Source organism: Cynoglossus semilaevis, chromosome 6 (assembly GCF_000523025.1).
Source record: "Cynoglossus semilaevis isolate Cse_v1.0 chromosome 6, Cse_v1.0, whole genome shotgun sequence".
Taxonomy (NCBI): domain Eukaryota; kingdom Metazoa; phylum Chordata; class Actinopteri; order Pleuronectiformes; family Cynoglossidae; genus Cynoglossus; species Cynoglossus semilaevis.
In genome coordinates this window covers 16,330,151-16,347,639 of record NC_024312.1, presented here as the reverse complement: position 1 = coordinate 16,347,639, position 17,489 = coordinate 16,330,151, and the positions used below count along the sequence as shown (strand labels likewise).

The 17,489-nt window shown below is 39.5% G+C and overlaps 1 protein-coding gene and 1 non-coding gene across 3 annotated transcripts; one reads left to right on the top strand and one right to left on the bottom strand.

Annotated features, from left to right (window-relative positions):
- The first annotated feature begins 5 nt into the window (after positions 1-5).
- On the top strand, positions 6-17,113 carry LOC103380483 (unconventional myosin-Va-like). 2 transcript variants are annotated; one of them, XM_008312492.3, is made up of 40 exons: positions 6-968; positions 2,177-2,287; positions 2,960-3,131; positions 3,316-3,460; positions 3,556-3,712; positions 3,795-3,938; positions 4,188-4,269; positions 4,359-4,466; positions 5,442-5,548; positions 5,640-5,905; positions 5,994-6,075; positions 6,167-6,307; positions 6,442-6,567; positions 7,507-7,590; positions 7,878-8,003; positions 8,445-8,542; positions 8,636-8,722; positions 8,816-8,924; positions 9,004-9,215; positions 9,319-9,475; positions 9,852-10,091; positions 10,233-10,481; positions 10,937-11,030; positions 11,116-11,264; positions 11,444-11,557; positions 11,885-12,019; positions 12,110-12,166; positions 12,345-12,572; positions 12,666-12,733; positions 13,327-13,401; positions 13,501-13,699; positions 13,837-13,930; positions 14,012-14,155; positions 14,240-14,394; positions 14,485-14,574; positions 14,775-14,925; positions 15,022-15,304; positions 15,763-15,937; positions 16,026-16,106; positions 16,215-17,112. In XM_008312492.3, exons 1-40 carry the CDS (start codon positions 951-953, stop codon positions 16,368-16,370), a joined length of 5,469 nt encoding a protein of 1,822 aa, XP_008310714.1. In that variant the 5' UTR covers positions 6-950; the 3' UTR covers positions 16,371-17,112. The 2 variants fall into 2 exon arrangements, with proteins under 2 accessions (XP_008310714.1, XP_008310713.1); XM_008312491.3 differs by lacking the exon at positions 6-968 and adding an exon at positions 1,011-1,163 and having other exon boundaries at positions 16,215-17,113.
- trnay-gua (transfer RNA tyrosine (anticodon GUA)) lies at positions 4,679-4,765 on the bottom strand. Its single transcript is given in 2 exon segments — positions 4,679-4,714; positions 4,729-4,765. It is a non-coding gene; the product is annotated as a tRNA-Tyr (tRNA).
- Positions 17,114-17,489: the final 376 nt, after the last annotated feature.

Here is a 17,489-nt window from a genome sequence, read left to right as displayed (position 1 = left end):
CCTACTGCCTTTTAGAAATAATGACTTTGCTGAATGTAACGAATGCTTTTTAACATCTGCATTGACAGATTCAACTAATTAATCCTTGCACATGTCAGGGCTGGATGTGTTTGTGGCCCCGGGTCTTGGCTTACTTCTCTGAGATACAGCCCTGAGTGTTGAGTGCTTTCCCTGCTCCAGGAAGCTGTGTGGATGATGTGACCTCTCACAGGTATGTAAAGCTATATAAGTTTTATTCAGAAGTTGTCAAGACAATATCAGTCAGTGTTTAAGTCTATGTGTGGATACACGAGAAGAAAATATGCTAAAAGATCCACCCAATTCTAATGCTTTTGTCATAGTTTCAAAAGGCGTTTATGCCCATCTTGTCTCGATACTTATGCCTATCAGATGTTGTTAGCCAATGAGAGGTTGGTGGTTCAGATAAGTGACATAACTGCCAAGACATTTTTTCCACACCTGTACATAGTTACTGTACTAGTTCAGGCCTCCAAAAATAGCAGAGCTTAGACAAAAAATAGGCTTTGACATTTCAATATATTTCAACTTTTTATATTTTTTTAGCAATTGTTGATTTTGTTGAACACATCCCAACAGACATACTGATGACATCAGATAAAGCTATCCCATAATAATGCCTTTCACTGACTCCTTTGACATGTTCTACGACTCCTTTGATGTTTTTTGTGATTTTTTAAATTGTCTTTGGATCATGTTGCTCCAATTTATAGTAACTGGTTTACCCAGAGTTTACCCAAACCAGATAGCATGTGGTTACGGTCAGATAAATACAGTCAAATTAACCGGGGATTGCACGTTATTGTGTACTGTTTTAAAACAAAGTAATAAAATAAAAATAACATTTCCATTGCAAACCTGGCAACCTCATGTGATTAAAATGACCGTGCAGGCCACTGGAGGGCGGGCGAGAGGCAGGGAACCAGGACGTTATGAGTAAACGACTAAAGGTTTTTCCTGCACACACACACGCACGCACTCACGCACTCTCTCTTACACCCACACGCACGCACACAGACAGAGTTCACTTCACTGCTGCGGTGAAGCTCAGAGAAGTCCATGTCTTCTTCTCTGTGAGGCTGTGAAAACGTGTCTCAGTAACCAGCAGTGACTGAGACATGGCAGCCTCTGAACTCTACTCTAAGGTCGGTGGTTTGAAATATTTCTACTTTAGAAATAGCCAATGAGCTCTCATAATGTTTTAATGTTTTTACTGTCTTTTCTTGTATTGTGTACGGTGACCTTGAGTGTCCAGAAAGGCGCCTATAAATAAAATTTATTATTATTATTATTATTATTATTTATGTTACGTTTCTAAACTTAATATCCACACTTCGCCATCTGTCAGATCTAGCTGTAGATTTAAACTGCGGTTTATTTCCACCAGTAACTCATATGATTAGTTTTTAGTTTACTAATTTCACAATGAAACATCGACTGTAAAAGTTCAAGAGTCGTTGGTGGTGGTCGGTGGTCTTCAACATTTGTTTTTATTTAAACACGTGAATGTGCATTGCGCAGAGTGGCTGTGTGACTGCTTTTTATGTATAAATATACCCCGTCAACTGATCAATTTTTATTGTGTGGCACCACCCAGGGGTCGTGGCTGGAGACGTTTCTTTATGCAAATTGTTGTATACTGTATATATTGTTTGCAGGTTTTTCTTTTCTTTTCATACAGTGGATTCGTTTAGAAGCACGATATATAACTATTCTTTTAAAGGTTAAGACGAATTTTAAATTAAAGCAATGATTTCATATCAGTAAAATAAATTATTGGACTAAAGCAGTCAGACTGTTTATGATTGACACCCCTGAAGTTGAGGGAGGGGAGCTCTACACTCTGTTGATAAACAGCAAGAAGCCTTTGTTGCTTCTCTCTTTTCAGTTATGAAGACGTTTTATATATGTATGCACAAATACGCTATGTGAGGACATTTTCAGGTTTGACATTTTTGATAACATTCTGCATTTTCTGCATAAAACAAGGGTTAATACAAAATATTGATTAACCGAATATGTTGATAATTATTGTCTCTTTTACTAAGGAAAGCCCATGATGTCTGCTCTTTGTAATGTTAGCTGGGCTGCTATGATGATGCTATTATGTGTAAAAAAAACATGGCACTGACACACTGTCCGTAATGTCTATTGGCAGCGTGCCCGAGTTTGGCTCCCTGATGCAGTCGAGGTATGGAAGTCTGCAGATCTTATCAAAGATTACGCTCCAGGTGACCTGACACTGTCTGTGCAGCTGGAGGATGGCACTGTAAGACCCAATACACACACACACACACACACACACACACACATATGAACATTGTCTGTCTGTGTGTTCGTCTGTTGTCATAAGTAAAACCCAAAAAGTAAAGGATAGAATTTTGAATGCATAAAGATGTTAATCTTTAACACTATTCTATGTATCTTTTTCTAATTTAATATAAACGTAATGCAGTTTAAACCTACTGTATATATGTTTACATTTTTATACTTTATTCACGATGATATCTATAATATATGTATTCGTTTCAGGTTGTTCATTTAATATTACTGCAATGAGAGGGAAACATATTTATCAAGATTATGCAAAACATACCTAAATTATTTGTTTTACTCTCATTATGTCTGTGAAATTTAGTGTTAAAAACACAACGATGCACTGGGAAAAAAAACATCAGAATGTTGATGAAAACTGTACAAACAGTGTGGTCAGGTCTCTGCTCAGTACTGTTGCTGCCTGCAGCTGAGAGTTCGAGTTGAGGCATGTGTTAGCTATGGGAATGAGACTGAAGCACGTACAGGAGTGAACAGGATTGAGAGAGAATCACTGGCTGCTGCATAACACTGTTAGCTGTTTTATGAACTGTTGCTAATGTTGTTGTTGGTATTTCCTGTACTTGCTCCATGTGCCTGAAAAGCCTTACTTCCTGTGTGTTTTTAGGTGGTTGAATACAAACTGGATCCTCGAACCAACAACCTCCCCCCCCTAAGAAACCCTAACATCCTGGTGGGGAAAAACGACCTCACGTCTCTCAGCTACCTCCACGAACCAGCTGTGCTGCACAACCTTAAAGTTCGCTTTATCGTCTCCAAGCTGATTTACACATACTGTGGTAATAATGAGCTTCATCCTCTGACTCACACTATCACTGTAGACTTTGGAGCCACGCTCACTGTACACGCTGACATAATCTACAGTACACTATGCTGATCATGTGGGACGTCTTAAAGGTGCAAACATCAAAAAGTTAACTGGTTTAGGGACTAACTCAAAACCCCTCTCCCTGTGATCTTCAGGTATTGTCCTGGTTGCCATAAATCCCTATGAGAGTCTGCCTATTTATGATGCTGACATCATCAATGCATACAGTGGGCAGAACGCCAGGGACATGGATCCACATATATTTGCTGTGGCAGAGAAAGCATACAGACAGATGGCCAGGTTGGGAGATGTCCAGTAAAATGAAAACACTCCTTTGGTAATGAACCCACTTTAACTGTTCTTTTGCATATTATCACCTTCACATTTTAATACAGGGATGAGAGAAACCAGTCTATCATAGTGAGCGGTGAGTCTGGGGCTGGCAAAACTGTCTCTGCTAAGTATGCCATGCGTTACTTTGCCACAGTCAGCTGCTCCTCTGGTGACACCTCTGTCGAGGAACGAGTCCTTGCCTCCAACCCCATCATGGAGGTGAACATTCAGACTGCAAAAATGAAGGAACATGCTCAACACTCATTATTTGTCAAAACCATACTGTATGTGTATTTTTCAGGCTTTTGGAAATGCCAAAACCACAAGGAATGACAACAGCAGCCGTTTCGGGAAGTACATAGAAATTGGCTTTGACAGAAAGTATTGTATAATTGGGGCCAACATGCGAACCTACCTACTGGAGAAGTCTAGGGTCGTGTTTCAGGTAATTGTATTTGAAAATATTTTTATTTTCGGTGTCCTAAGGTACAGGCAGAATTGGTCTGTCCCAAACTGTTTCTATTTGTTGAGCTCCACCTCGCAGTAACTCACACCTACTGTATGGTATGTATATTGTAACATTGACAGTAAAGCCTAGCAACAGAATTACAACAAACCTAAATAAATAAAGAATATGTGAAGAAGTTGCTTCAGTCATCGACAAGCTTTCCAATATTGACTTCTTTACTTTCAGTCTCAAGAAGAAAGAAACTACCATATTTTCTACCAGCTGTGCTCGTCATCACACCTACCTGAGTTCAAGGCATTCAAGTTGGGTATGATTATTTCTAAATTAAATCTTTACTTGACATGACATCAGTGTGGATGAAATGGTTTCACTGATTTATGCTCTGGATGTTTGAAGGCTGTGCAGATGACTTCCACTACACTAGCCAGGGTCAGAACCCAGTCATGGACGGAGTGGATGATGCTAGAGAGATGTGTAATACTAGGAAGGCTTTCTCGCTGTTAGGTAAGTATGGGTTGCATGAATGTGCCTTAAGAACACACAGTTGATGACAAAACAAGCGAGCAAACTAAGAAGATGTATTTAGTTCCCAAATGATTTAAAATAAAGCCACTGGTCTTTCACATTACATTTCAGTTCAGAAAATGCCAACATCCCAGTTATTATGCTCTATGGAAACTGGACAGTTATTTTCATTTAATGTTTTTAAAAAAAATTCCTTCGAGCCGGATTTGAACCAGCGACCTAAGGATATCAGCGTTAGCCACTACAGTCCTCCGCTCTACCAACTGAGCTATCGAAGGCTGACGTAAGAGAGACCGCAGTAAGCTTAAGAACATGTCACCGCAAGAGACAGAAAACTAATTCTGCTGTACAGTATAGACATTTTAAACCAGACTGAAGTTTGCTGGGAAATACGAAGATTTGACACCTGGTGAAGCATATTATTTTGAAGGACGAGATAAAGGTTGAACTTGTCATTGAGACGCTATTTGCGTTCAGAGAGAGCAAACCCACGTCGCCCTAAACACATGATCCCCTCAGTGAAAGTCTGAGGCAGGATTGTAATGATGTGAGGAGCTGGTGCATGTAGAAGTGTGAAATCTTGTGAGGCTGAAGGAAAATTGAATTGAGCGTCGCTCTGGGAAACATTTAGCAATCGCCAACAACAATAATTAAATCGTCGTTCACATGGCAATGACCGAAAGCCCAGCTGACAATAATCTTACACGAAAAAGACCAGGCTCCATGCAAAAAGGACGATCAGATTGGGCGGAACATCAAATGACTACTGCTAGTTAGCCAGAAGAGAACACTTTGACTTCAATGAGATGATCTCTCGCTCAGTGTGAAATTATTGGGGAAAATAGTTTGTCCTTAGCTTTATATCTGTCCAGAAAAATGTGTTCATATCTTTGAATTGCTTGACACAAATAATACACAGATAATTTACTTTTTAAAATTTTCTTTGTACCACAGGTATTGGTGAAAATGACCAAATGGAAATATATAAAATTCTGGCTGCTTTGCTTCATCTGAGTAATGTTGAGGTGAGGGAACAGTCAGGGGAGAGAAGCAGCATCTTGGTGAGTGCAATATTATGAATGTAATAAAAAAAGTCTGGTACGTTTACTGTATTAATGCTAATATTATATGTATATTGCAATGTGTTACCAGCCAGATGATGTCCACCTGATGGCGTTTTGCGAGCTGATGGGCGTGCAGAGTGAAGAAATGGCCCACTGGTTTTGCCACAGGAAACTGAAGACCACTACAGAAACCTTTGTGAAGTCTGTAGCCAAAATCAATGCGGTCGCCAGCAGAGATGCCTTAGCTAAACACATCTATGCCAAACTGTTCAGCTGGATTGTGGACAGTATCAACGGTGCCTTAAAGTCTGCACTGAAACAACACTCCTTCATTGGTGTGCTGGACATTTATGGGTATGCTGTCACATATTAGTGTGTATATCAATTTCAATTATCTTGGATGGTATGGTTTGTTACAATTTGGACCTGGATTTCTCCCCAGGTTTGAAACGTTTGACGTCAACAGCTTTGAACAGTTTTGCATCAACTATGCCAATGAGAAACTTCAGCAGCACTTTAATCTGGTTGGTGTCTGTTGTTGCTCAACGCTTTTATTTTCTTTATTTCTGCAGACTGTATTGATCTGTTTATTCATCTGTCATCTCTTCCCTGCAGCATGTTTTCAAACTGGAGCAGGAGGAATACATGAAGGAGGAAATCCCATGGACGCTGATAGACTTCTATGACAACCAGCCCTGCATTGATCTCATCGAGGCTAAGTTGGGCGTCCTCGACCTTCTGGATGAGGAATGCAAGGTCAAATAGCAGTTTTACTGTACTCCTCCAAAACATGTTGAGCTTCTTCCCACTGCAGAAATCTCCACCACACATTTGGAGGTAATGAGTAATGTCATGACTAACTGATGTGTCAGCTCTTCCTCTTTCCACAGATGCCCAAAGGCTCGGATGACACGTGGGCTCAGAAAATGTACAATACGATCTTGAAGCAGAATGCTCACTTTGATAAACCCAGGTTATCAAACAGAGCTTTCATCATCCACCACTTTGCAGATAAGGTACTTGACTCTGCACTTACAGTAGAAACAATAGTACAAGTCGAATATACACACAGCTTAATGCTAACCTCATCTTCTTGGTTTCACAGTATTTATTTTACATCCCTCACAAGGTCTCAATGTTATAGTGACAGAGATGTATTTTTGTAGTGCTTGTGGCTTTGTCACGTAATGTTTTAGAATTAGAATTGCAAATTAGGTTTGTGATAGTTTTAGATCTGTAATAGATGAGAAAATAGAGATGAGCTGATCAAACACTGATCAACTGATCAATAACTGGATCAATCCTTAAACAATATGCTTCACTTAGCATGGGCTTCGTGTTGTGAAGTCAGTTCTCTGATACACGCTCAGTAACCAGCACTCAAGGTTAGGCTGATAGTGTCTGCTTCAAATGTAGTAGCATTATGTCCACCTCAGTATTGAGGATTATTTGTGGCCAAATTGTTTGTGACCGTGTGTTGTTCATATCTGTATTTCTAGTCAATTGACATTGTATCTAACACAAAAGGTTTAGAAAGTCTTTTCAGGTTTTAAAACTGTGACTTTAAAGATTAAAGGAAGTGGTCTGTAAGGAGCCTTTGTTTTATGTTGGTTCTAACAAAGTGTCGGGCCATGAAACTGTCAACGGGAATTCTCTCCTTCCTTTGTGCAGTGTATTTTTTATCTGTTTTTTTTTTTCAAACTACAGGCAGGTTTAGTTCTGAATATGCTTGGAGAAAATGATTCTGTACATGACTGTGTTTGCCCTTTAACAAACTGACATCTCATCCTGGATACAACTAGCACTTTCATACACGCTCCTTTGCCCAGTACAGACCGGGGTGACTCATGCTTCCTGGTACCATGAAAACGTTGATGCTTGGAAAAGTTTGCCTCCAAAAATCTGTTCACTCTTTGGTCAAAGAAAATGACTCTGTGTGGCCTTTTTGTGCCTAGGTGGAGTACCAGTGTGACGGCTTCCTGGAGAAAAACAAGGACACTGTCAATGAGGAGCAGATAAATGTGCTGAAAAAGAGCAAGGTGAAAGTCTGTGTGCAATAATTTAACATGCTCCCCACAGCCACCCCACACAATCATCTGTTTTTTTGAGTGTCAGTTCAAGACATTTACATATTTAAAGACGTATTCACGGTCTCCCAGAAAAATGTTCTCCTGTGATGTAAATCATCAGGTACACGCCCTGGAAATGCTCAGTTAAACTGTTAAGGGAAAAACGCCCAGTGTTGAATTAAAGGTAGAAAACACTGCCACCTGCTGTTTAGATGACACCTTCATATTTCTGCTTTCTTTGACGATTGTTTTTGCAGTTTGAGTTGCTGCTGAAATTAGTTGAGGATGATGACAACGCAACAAGTTCTACAAGCAAACGTCCCAGCACCACTGGAAGGACTGGACAGAGTCAAAGGGACAAAAAGAAGACAGTTGGACTGCAGGTGGGAGCATGACAACACAAACTACACTGTTTGTGTTTGACGGGCATCAATTCTTAACAGTCACATCCACCTCATGCTATACACACAAAAGATGTATTTAGTACGTGGATATGTCAAAGATCAAGAATGAACAGCCCTGCTGTGATCAAACATGCCTGAGAGTTTTTGCAGTTTTTATACTTTTTTTGAGGGATACAAAAATACTTAATATACGTTATAACATAAAATAATAGATTTTTAAGAAAATACCCTGAACACAGTCATGTTTCTATTATACTGTGTGTGCAGTTTTATAAGAAATGTAGAGGAAAAATACTTTTATAATTTTGGGATGTTGTTATGAAATGACTTATCTTCTGAGAAGATAAAACACAGGTTTTATCTTCTCAGTAGATTTCTGGGTGGTCACTGATCTATACTTTTATTCTATTGTTGTTTCAGTTTCGACAGTCTCTCCATTTGCTCATGGACACTCTGAACGCCACCACTCCCCACTACGTGCGCTGCATTAAGCCAAATGACCATAAAGCCCCCTTTACGTAAGGCTCAGCGTGAGGTTCACATGCATTTTTTAAGTGCTTTTAGCTGCAGCACACACAAATGAATGCATTGTTTTTGTTAACTTTTAAAAGCCTGGACCCAGTGAGGGCAGTACAGCAGCTGAGGGCCTGTGGTGTTCTGGAGACAATCAGGATCTCAGCAGCAGGATTCCCATCCAGGTAGCATATAGCTAATTCACTTGTCATTGTTAATTAACGTGTTTGTAAAACTTTATCCCTCTTGACATTGTATTCACTGATTCAATATGACAGGTGGACTTATCACGAATTCTTCAACCGTTACCGCGTCCTCATGAAACACACAGACATTCTTGATGATGGAAAACAGACTTGCAAAAATTTGGTGGAAAAACTAGTAAAGGTTTGTCTGAGTTTTTATAGTTATTGTTCATAGCAAACTTGTCTTTTATTAATAATAACATTTCTATTTTTGTCCCTAGGACCAGGACAAGTATCAGTTTGGCAAAAACAAGATCTTTTTCAGAGCTGGACAAGTGGCTTATCTGGAGAAGCTGCGTTCTGACAAGCTGCGTCTGGCCTGTGTCCGCATCCAGAAGACTATTCGCTGTTGGCTGGCCCGCACAAAGTACCTGAGGATGAAGAGTTCTGCCATCACCATTCAGAGATATGTACGGGGCCACCAGGCACGCAGGTGAGTTTAGAATTTATTTGACCTGCAGAACTTCCTGTTTGATGGTATTTTCCTTTGTAATTTTTTTTTTTTACAAGTATCCTTTGTAATTCTTTTCTCTTAGTTACGTCAAATGTCTGCGAAGAACCAGGGCTGCTGTTGCCATTCAGAAGCATGTCCGTATGTGGATCTGTAGGAGGCGCTATCAGCAGCAGCGCAGCGCAGCTCTTACCATCCAGTCCTTCTTGAGGGCCTATATGGCTAGGAAGCAGTACTATAAGGTAATCTGCAAAATAATATCAGTCAATACTGGAATAGGTATAAATGTCAATACAACCTTACTGGTTTGACTAGTGGTTACCAGAGAAAACGTTTGACCTTACTTACACTTGACTGTTGGGACTACACATACTGCAAAGGTGTGTGTACTGCATATACTGCAATGTAGCACATTTATTCACATTTTTTAATTTAAAGACCCAGAATTCTCTTCTCCTGAGTAAAGTATGGTGGTTTAAGTTCAAGTCACAAAATCAGGGCTTGAGTAAGAAATCAGGCATTACATGTACAGTATCAGAACTGTCATTGTGAAAGTTCTGTACTTCAGTAGTGAAACAATATGACTTGTTAATGCAATACTGTCCATCCTTTTTGTAGTTGATGTTTGAGCAAAAAGCATTGATCATCCAAAAGTGGACGAGAGGCTGGCTGGCCAGGAGGCGATACAGACGCACCGTGGCAGCACTTGTTCTGCTGCAGACCTGTGTGCGCCGCATACAGGCCAAGAAGGAACTTAAGAAGCTGAAAGTGGAGGCACGCTCAGTGGAACGCTTCAAGAAGCTCAACATTGGCATGGAAAACAAAATCATAGGGTTGCAGCACAAGATAAACGATCAGGTGAGAATTGAGAAAATTTGGGTACTTGTTTTTGCTCTGTGTTTATTAGTTGTTTACTACAGGAAAATGTAACTGGAGACACCAGGTCACTGGGAGTTGTTGAATCACATGCACTGCATGCGTGTGCATCTTCCCTTGCAGCAAAAAGAAAACAAAGAGCTCCGTGACAGGCTGAGCGCTGTGGAGAATTTGCAGAACACCGAGAGAGGCAGACAGAGCAAAGAGATCGAGAACCTACGTAGGTCAGAGCACGAGGCCAGAGCCAAGGCAGAGGCACTCCCCTCCCTGCTGGAGCAGCTCTCCTTCCTTCAGCACGAGTTGGAAAACACACGTAAGGAGAAGGAAAACCTGGAGGAGCACAAGACAGCCTACATGGAGCAAACACAACAGGTCGGAAATGCTGATATGTTTCTTCATGTGTTTCCACTCGTACTGCCTTCCAGCTACTGTACATTTGTTTTGTATATACATAGTATTTATGATGGACTAAACATGCTTTTTGTCCCGTCTAGTTTACTCAATGTGAGCCTAAGGTTATATTATGGTGAGCAGGGTTGAAATATAGCAGTTTGCTTTGTGTTTGTGTATTCATTACTTTCTATCAAATCTGAAGAAGACATTTCTTGAGGTGTGATAAAGTAATTTTAGATGTTCGGCTGTGCTTATGAGTCTCAGGTGTCACCCTACAACTTCCTAGTGTGTATCTTCAAGTGATCTTTAAGTCGCTATTTAGTTATTTTAACGAGTCACTGTGATTTTTTTTTTTAACAGTAGGATGGTTATTTGATATAGAATTTAACATGTTAGAAAAATGCATTGCAAATGTTGCCCTTTCTTCCCCTCAGGTCATAGAGGAGCTTAATTTGAAGAACAGCTTACTGAGCAGTGAAAAAGAAGAGCTGAATACACTGATCATTGAACAGGATCAGCAACTAACAGGTACCTGGACGTTTGTCTTAAACATCAGCAGCTGAGGAAGAAGAGTAGGTTTTTAAATAAACCCGCTTTAACTGTTTTCTCCCAGATATTAACGTCAATGTGGAGAATACAAAACAACTGGAGAAGGACTTGGGTGAAGAACGTTGTCGTTACCAAAGTCTGCTGAGTGAACACCTGCACCTGGAGGAGCAGCACAGAGACCTGCAAGAGGAGATGAGGATAAAATCCAGCACTGTGAGAAGCATGAGTTTTCATTACATTACCTGACACTTGAAACTTCTTTATTCATGGTTGTGTAATGTGGTAATTTCAAGCTGTTGTCACACAATAGCGACATCAGTCCAACTGTGTGTGTGTGTCTTTCCATAACTTATTTCTGGGAATGTTTTGTTTTCTTTGTCACATGTAAACAGAGTTCAAGCAACTCTGATCACAAGAGGACGGACTCCAACTACAACAGTAACACGTCCGACCTCAGTCTGAGTTTAGGCTCCACAGAGGGAGAGAGAAGCTCTGCACAAACAGAGGTAACACTTCACTATAATATAAAAACAGTCGGTGAAGATGACACTCATCTGACTCGTTTAGTTCAAATTTGAAAACTCTTGCCATATTTTAAATAAGGTATTCTTTCTAAAGTAGATTCTTCTGCTAAAATTCATGTGACACTTTGCTGGTAAGGAAAGGGAGGGAACATCATAGTCTGTTGTTAAATGTGAAGACGACTTCACGCACAGGGAATTGGACATGCATTCCTTAGAACAACCGTTTCACTCTGTTCTAATTCCATTAGTGCAGCACTGTAGTTACATTATGGAGATACTAATCAGTAAATTCCTACTGTGCCGTGTCAGGATGACATCCGGTCCACTATGGACCTGCCCGTCCTTTTGAAGCTCCAGAGGAAAGTGAAGGAACTGGAAAAGGATAAAGTGTCACTGTGGCAGCAGATGGACAAGAAGGAAGAAGCCCAACAGGAAAACGCTAAAGTATAAACTTACTAAAAGACCAAATGTGTTTAGTCTGATGCCACTTTTAATTAATTAATTTGTTATTATTGTGTGTGTTTTTCCTGAAAGGAATTGGAGGAACAGAAGGCTGTTGCCAGAGCAGAACTGGATTTAGAAATCCTGAAGGTATGAATGTCGGCCATTGTCTATATATTTGTTTTCATTCAAAGTCTGTTCCAATCAATGGGAAACTGTTCATAGAGAGTCATCAGTAAAAGAAACTGTCCATATAAATGTGTCTGTAAGAAGAAAATGGAAGATAAATGTCAGGAAAGTTATTTATTTTATTTTATTTATAATGCAGCGACAAGAGTTGGAATCTGAAAACAAGAAGTTGAAGGATGATCTCAATGAGCTGCGCAACTCTCTGACCAATGAGAATAGTGATCTAGCGCCTCCTGCTCCTGGATCCTTGCCTTACAGTATCCTACTGGAACAACTCAACTCCTCCAATGAGGAACTGGACATGAGGAAAGAAGAAGTGTTGCTCCTCAGATCACACATGGTTCGGCAAGAAGCGCTGAAACACAAGGTGAGATAAATACAAAACATTATTATTTTCCCCCAGTTATTAAGCAAAATGTATTAGATGTTTGATTTTTTTTGTGTGTGTTCTTACCTGTAGGACTCTGCGTTGAGAGGAAATGTCAACTTGAACCTTTGTGAAATCCCCTCATTCCAAGATGATGACAGGTAGGAGCAGTGAACTCATCACCTGAACATGATGTTCCTTATTCACTCCAGGCACATGAATAATTACTCTATAACGTGTTATAAAGTGTCATTTACAAAAGAAGAAATATAAGAACTGATCTTTGTTCACAGTGAATCAGATGGCAGACTCTTTGGTCCGTTACTTAAAGTGGTAGTCTTTGTTTCGTTGCTTTTCCAGCAACTGATAACGTTCAAATGTAAGCTTTACTCTTTAATTTAAATGTAAAGATTGGAGGCTTGCACAGTAAAAATGTATTCTATGATTTAACATCACACAAGGTTAAGTCAAAATGTTCTAAAACATTTAGAACATTGTTATTTTTTCCATCTGTCTGAGCTTAATAACTCTTTTCCTGAGCCGTGTCACAGATCATCAATCGAATCATTGGTCGAATAATTCAACATTAAGAATTTTTTTCTTTTTTGAAATCAGGACAAATGTTTGACAATTTTTTAGTCCTTAGTCCTCAGTCGAGAAAAATAATGTAACTGTTTTTAATTAATAAAAATGTAATTTTGTGTCTGTGTGAACCAGAATCACGGTCTTATGATTTTCTGACTCTCCTCTACAGACCTGCTGACATTCAAAATCTGAACGAGGATGGAGAGCTGTGGCTGGCTTATAAAGGCTTGAAGGAGACCAACAGGTAAATGATAATAATAATAAGAAGAACAATGATAGGAAGACTGTGTTTTAGGTTGTCATATACACTAAGAACCAAATACTATCTCTATTCTTTTATTAGACTCCTGGAACACCAGATGCAGGAGCAGGAACGTCTCAACAATGAAAAGTTTAAGAAACTGGTCGAGGAGGTGAATAAGCTGAAAGAGGAGAAGGAGCAGCAGAAGAAGATGTTCAGTCAGAGCCTCCTCTTGCCTGAAGATGCCAGAATTGATGCGGGACTCAAGCACGAGATCACGCGGCTCACTAATGAAAACCTGGTAGGTCTTGTAGAATAAAATAACCAGTTTAACAATGTATATATATTTAATGGCTCAGAATAAGACAAGTGGTCAAATTGTATGATTTATTGTTTATTTTTTATGGATGTTAACAGTTTTTTAAAAAATATATTTAGGAACTCCAAAATCAACAGGAGAAACAGGAGAAAAATCTACGCAAGTTGAAGAAACAACTTAAATTTTTCATGAAAAAAGTTGAGGATTTTGAAGGTAATTTCTAAATTCTGACTATTATTGATATGTGATATGTGAGTTCTGTGTGTTCTGATGTTGTGTTCTTGCTTAAAACAGCAAATGTACAGCAAATGAATGAAACTCCCAACACAAGTGCTGCTGTCAGGGGAGTAAATATCACCCGTAAAGAGAAAGATAAGCAGGGCATGTTGGAGTACAAGATGGGTGAAGAGACCATCCTGCTTAAAAATCTAATTGTTGGTATGTTTTGCCCAGAGTTTTTTTTTTTTGATAAATCTTTGAATAGTTATAAATGGATGGGGGATGACGATGTTTTCTTCTCAGATATGAAGCCTCGTGGTGTAGCGGTCAGCTTCCTTCCTCATCTTCCGGCCTACATTATCTTCATGTGCCTGCGATACGCGGACACTGTGAATAATGATCGGAGAGTCAGCACGCTGCTCCACAGCACCATCAGCTGCATTAAAGGAGTCATTAAGGTGCAGTGCATGCCTCGGACATCTGTATATGAAGGGTTTTTAAACTGCACTCATTCATTTTCAAGTGTGTTCTTGTTTCACTCTCTAAAGAGAAGAGGAGAGGACTTCGATGTGATGTCCTTCTGGTTGGCCAACACATGTCGGTTAATGAACTGTCTGAAGCAGTACAGCGGCGATGAAGTAAGATGTTTGTTAAGAATTAATAATCTTTGTATGACCAAACACAGTCAGACTTGTTTATGCCCATTTGCTCATTGCAGTTACAGTAAATGCACCACTTCTTCTCTCATGTCTCAAAGTAAACACCTACCTTCCTTGTCGTTCATTATAGAGTGGACTTATGCCTGTGCTGATTATCTGTCTTTTTATTTATACTGTAGGTCTACACATCACAGAACACTCCTAAGCAAAATGAGCACTGCTTATCCAACTTTGATCTGTCAGAATACCAACATGTGCTGGGTGACCTGGCTATACAGATCTACTATAGGCTCATCAAATGCATGGAGGACACCATACAGCCAATGATAGGTGAGTAATCTGATTTTGCTTAATACTGTTTTATACTCATTAAATGTACAACTACAATACAGCAGCACTGAGTCCCTTTTCCCATTTCACATCTAGTGGCCTGCATGCTGGAACATGAGGCCATCCAGGGAGTGGTGGGATCCAAAAACACAAGACAGAGGAGACGAACCACAAGTTTCTCAGATGAAGGTGCTGTGACGTTAGAAAACCTCCTGCAGCATCTGAGCCATTTCCACACCACCATGAAGCAGCACGACATGGACTTGGATCTCATCAAACAGGTGATAAAACAGCTGTTTTACACCATCTGCGCAGTCACACTCAACAACCTGCTGCTGAGGAAGGACATGTGCTCCTGGAGCAAAGGCCTGCAGATCAGGTACAACAAAGACTACACACTGGTAGATTAAAGTTTTATGCTTTTTGTCCTGTCATCGGTTCCTTTAATATGTCATCCACAATTACTTTGCAACATAACAGATTTAAATCTGTGCACCAGTCCCAATACTCTGGTCGTTGTCACTGTTGTTTTCACCAGAGCTGGCAGTTCTGGAGCTGCCATGTTTTTATAGTGAATAGTCAGTGCGGTGACCCAGTTCTATAGAAAGGGAAAAGGAGGTGGAGCCTGCTCCTACATAGGCTGTGCATTAGAATGAAACCACATGTAGTGTAGGAAATCTCTGTAAACATGACTGTGAAGTTATAATTACATTTAGGGTAATTTAATTATAACCTCTATACACAATTGTCCATTAACACAGTAGTCTTACATTAGCAGTGTGAAGTCGTTCAAGTCTCTCTTTAATAGTCTATTGCTGCTTATTTCTCTGGAATCAGGTACAATGTCTGGCAGTTGGAAGAGTGGTTGACAGAGAGGGAGCTGACAGACTGCGGTGCCAAGGAAACTCTGGAGCCTCTGGTCCAGGCTGCTCAGCTTCTGCAGATCAAGAAGAAGACTGACGCAGACGCTCAGGCCATCAGCAGCATGTGCACGGCTCTCACTCTTGCACAGGTCCTTCATGTTGTACAACTTTAGTAAATTCAGAAGGTCAACAATGCATTTTTTGCAATTTCTAATTATTGCTGACTTTTATCACCAGATTACAAAGGTGTTGACCCTGTACACTCCAGTGATTGAATTCGAAGAGCAGGTTTCGCCGGCTTTTATTACGACAATAAATGTGAGTCAATGAGAAGATTTAATAAATGTCTTTTTGCACTTTTACACCCGCTCTTGCGTTTAGCGTACACTGTTTCCCCTCATGTTACTATGTCTTTTCTGTGTTTAGAACATTTTAAAGGACAGAATGGAGGAGCCATCCACTTTGATGATGGACAGCAAGAAGATCTTCTCTGTCTCGCTCCCCTTCACTGCCTCGTCTGTGGCTCTGGAGACCATTCAGATTCCTGCCAGCCTCAATCTGAGCTTCCTCCACCCAGTGTAGACTCACAGCCACTGTGACTTTGTTGTGTTTACCAAATTATATCCAATGTTTGAAAAAAACAAAACATTTTCCCACCTTTTTAGTCCTATGAAAAGTTTAGATCTGAATGTATTATTGACCAACTAAATGCACATTATTTTACTGTTAAAGTTGAAATGTTTTAAATTGAGGTAAAGAATTTCCAAATGATTTTGTTGTTACAATATCTTTTATAAATGTGAGACCTGGGGCTTTTGGTCACTTTTAATGATAATTGTATTTCAATAACTGGATTTGCACATGACCAAGATTGCCCTGCTTTAAAAAAATATGTATAAATATATATATTTTTCTGTTGATGTTTGTTTGGAGAGACAGTCTGTTCACATTTTTATAAAGTTTAATTGATCTTATAGATCACATTTTTAAAAAGATAAGGTAATGTAACAGGTCTTTTATTCATGCTACAGTGGGGAAATTCAAATGTATTATTATTTTTTTAATTTTTTTTTTCCAACAATATAATGAGTTTAAATACAATTCTCTCGCTCCTCCCTGACATGTTATCTTGCACAGTACGAACTAATATTATTAATAAGACAAGATAAGAACCTTAAGAACAATTTATTTATTTTTATTTAATTTTTTTTAATCCAAAAAAATTGAACGATACTGTGTATCAAGTCATGTGCTGGGTCACATTTATTTTTTGTAATAAATCAACCACCCTAACTACCGTTCACACAGCGTGAGGTGACTAAGTTGTAGTTATGGCGATATCCGGTTTGTTGCACCGTAAATCCTTGATCAAACTAGCACACCTACTTTGTCAAGCCGCTGTCACAAGGCAGATGGGCGGAGTCATGGCAGCAGGTAAATGGCAAGATGAATAGGAAAAACCGGAAATTACTTGGCGCGGTTTTCAGAATAAAAAAAGTTACTGATGTCTCGGGATGTTTTAGTATACATGTAACAATGTTACAGCTAATGCATATAGAATTTCTAATAATTATTTAGAAATATTATTTTTTTAATGACCATCATTAAAATCGATAGAGTCTGGAAAAACCATCGCTTTCATTGTGGCCCAAATATGTGCCTTAAATCATTCTAATGCGAGTTCAATAACTGTTGTAGTTT

Excerpts from the sequence above, each read along its gene's own strand:
- LOC103380483 (XM_008312491.3), top strand. The coding sequence starts at position 1,137 with ATGGCAGCCTCTGAACTCTACTCTAAG. Across the intron at positions 1,164-2,176 it reads CCTCTGAACTCTACTCTAAG|CGTGCCCGAGTTTGGCTCCC; the intron begins GTCGGTGGTTTG and ends GTCTATTGGCAG. Across the intron at positions 11,265-11,443 it reads TGAGGATAAAATCCAGCACT|AGTTCAAGCAACTCTGATCA; the intron begins GTGAGAAGCATG and ends ACATGTAAACAG.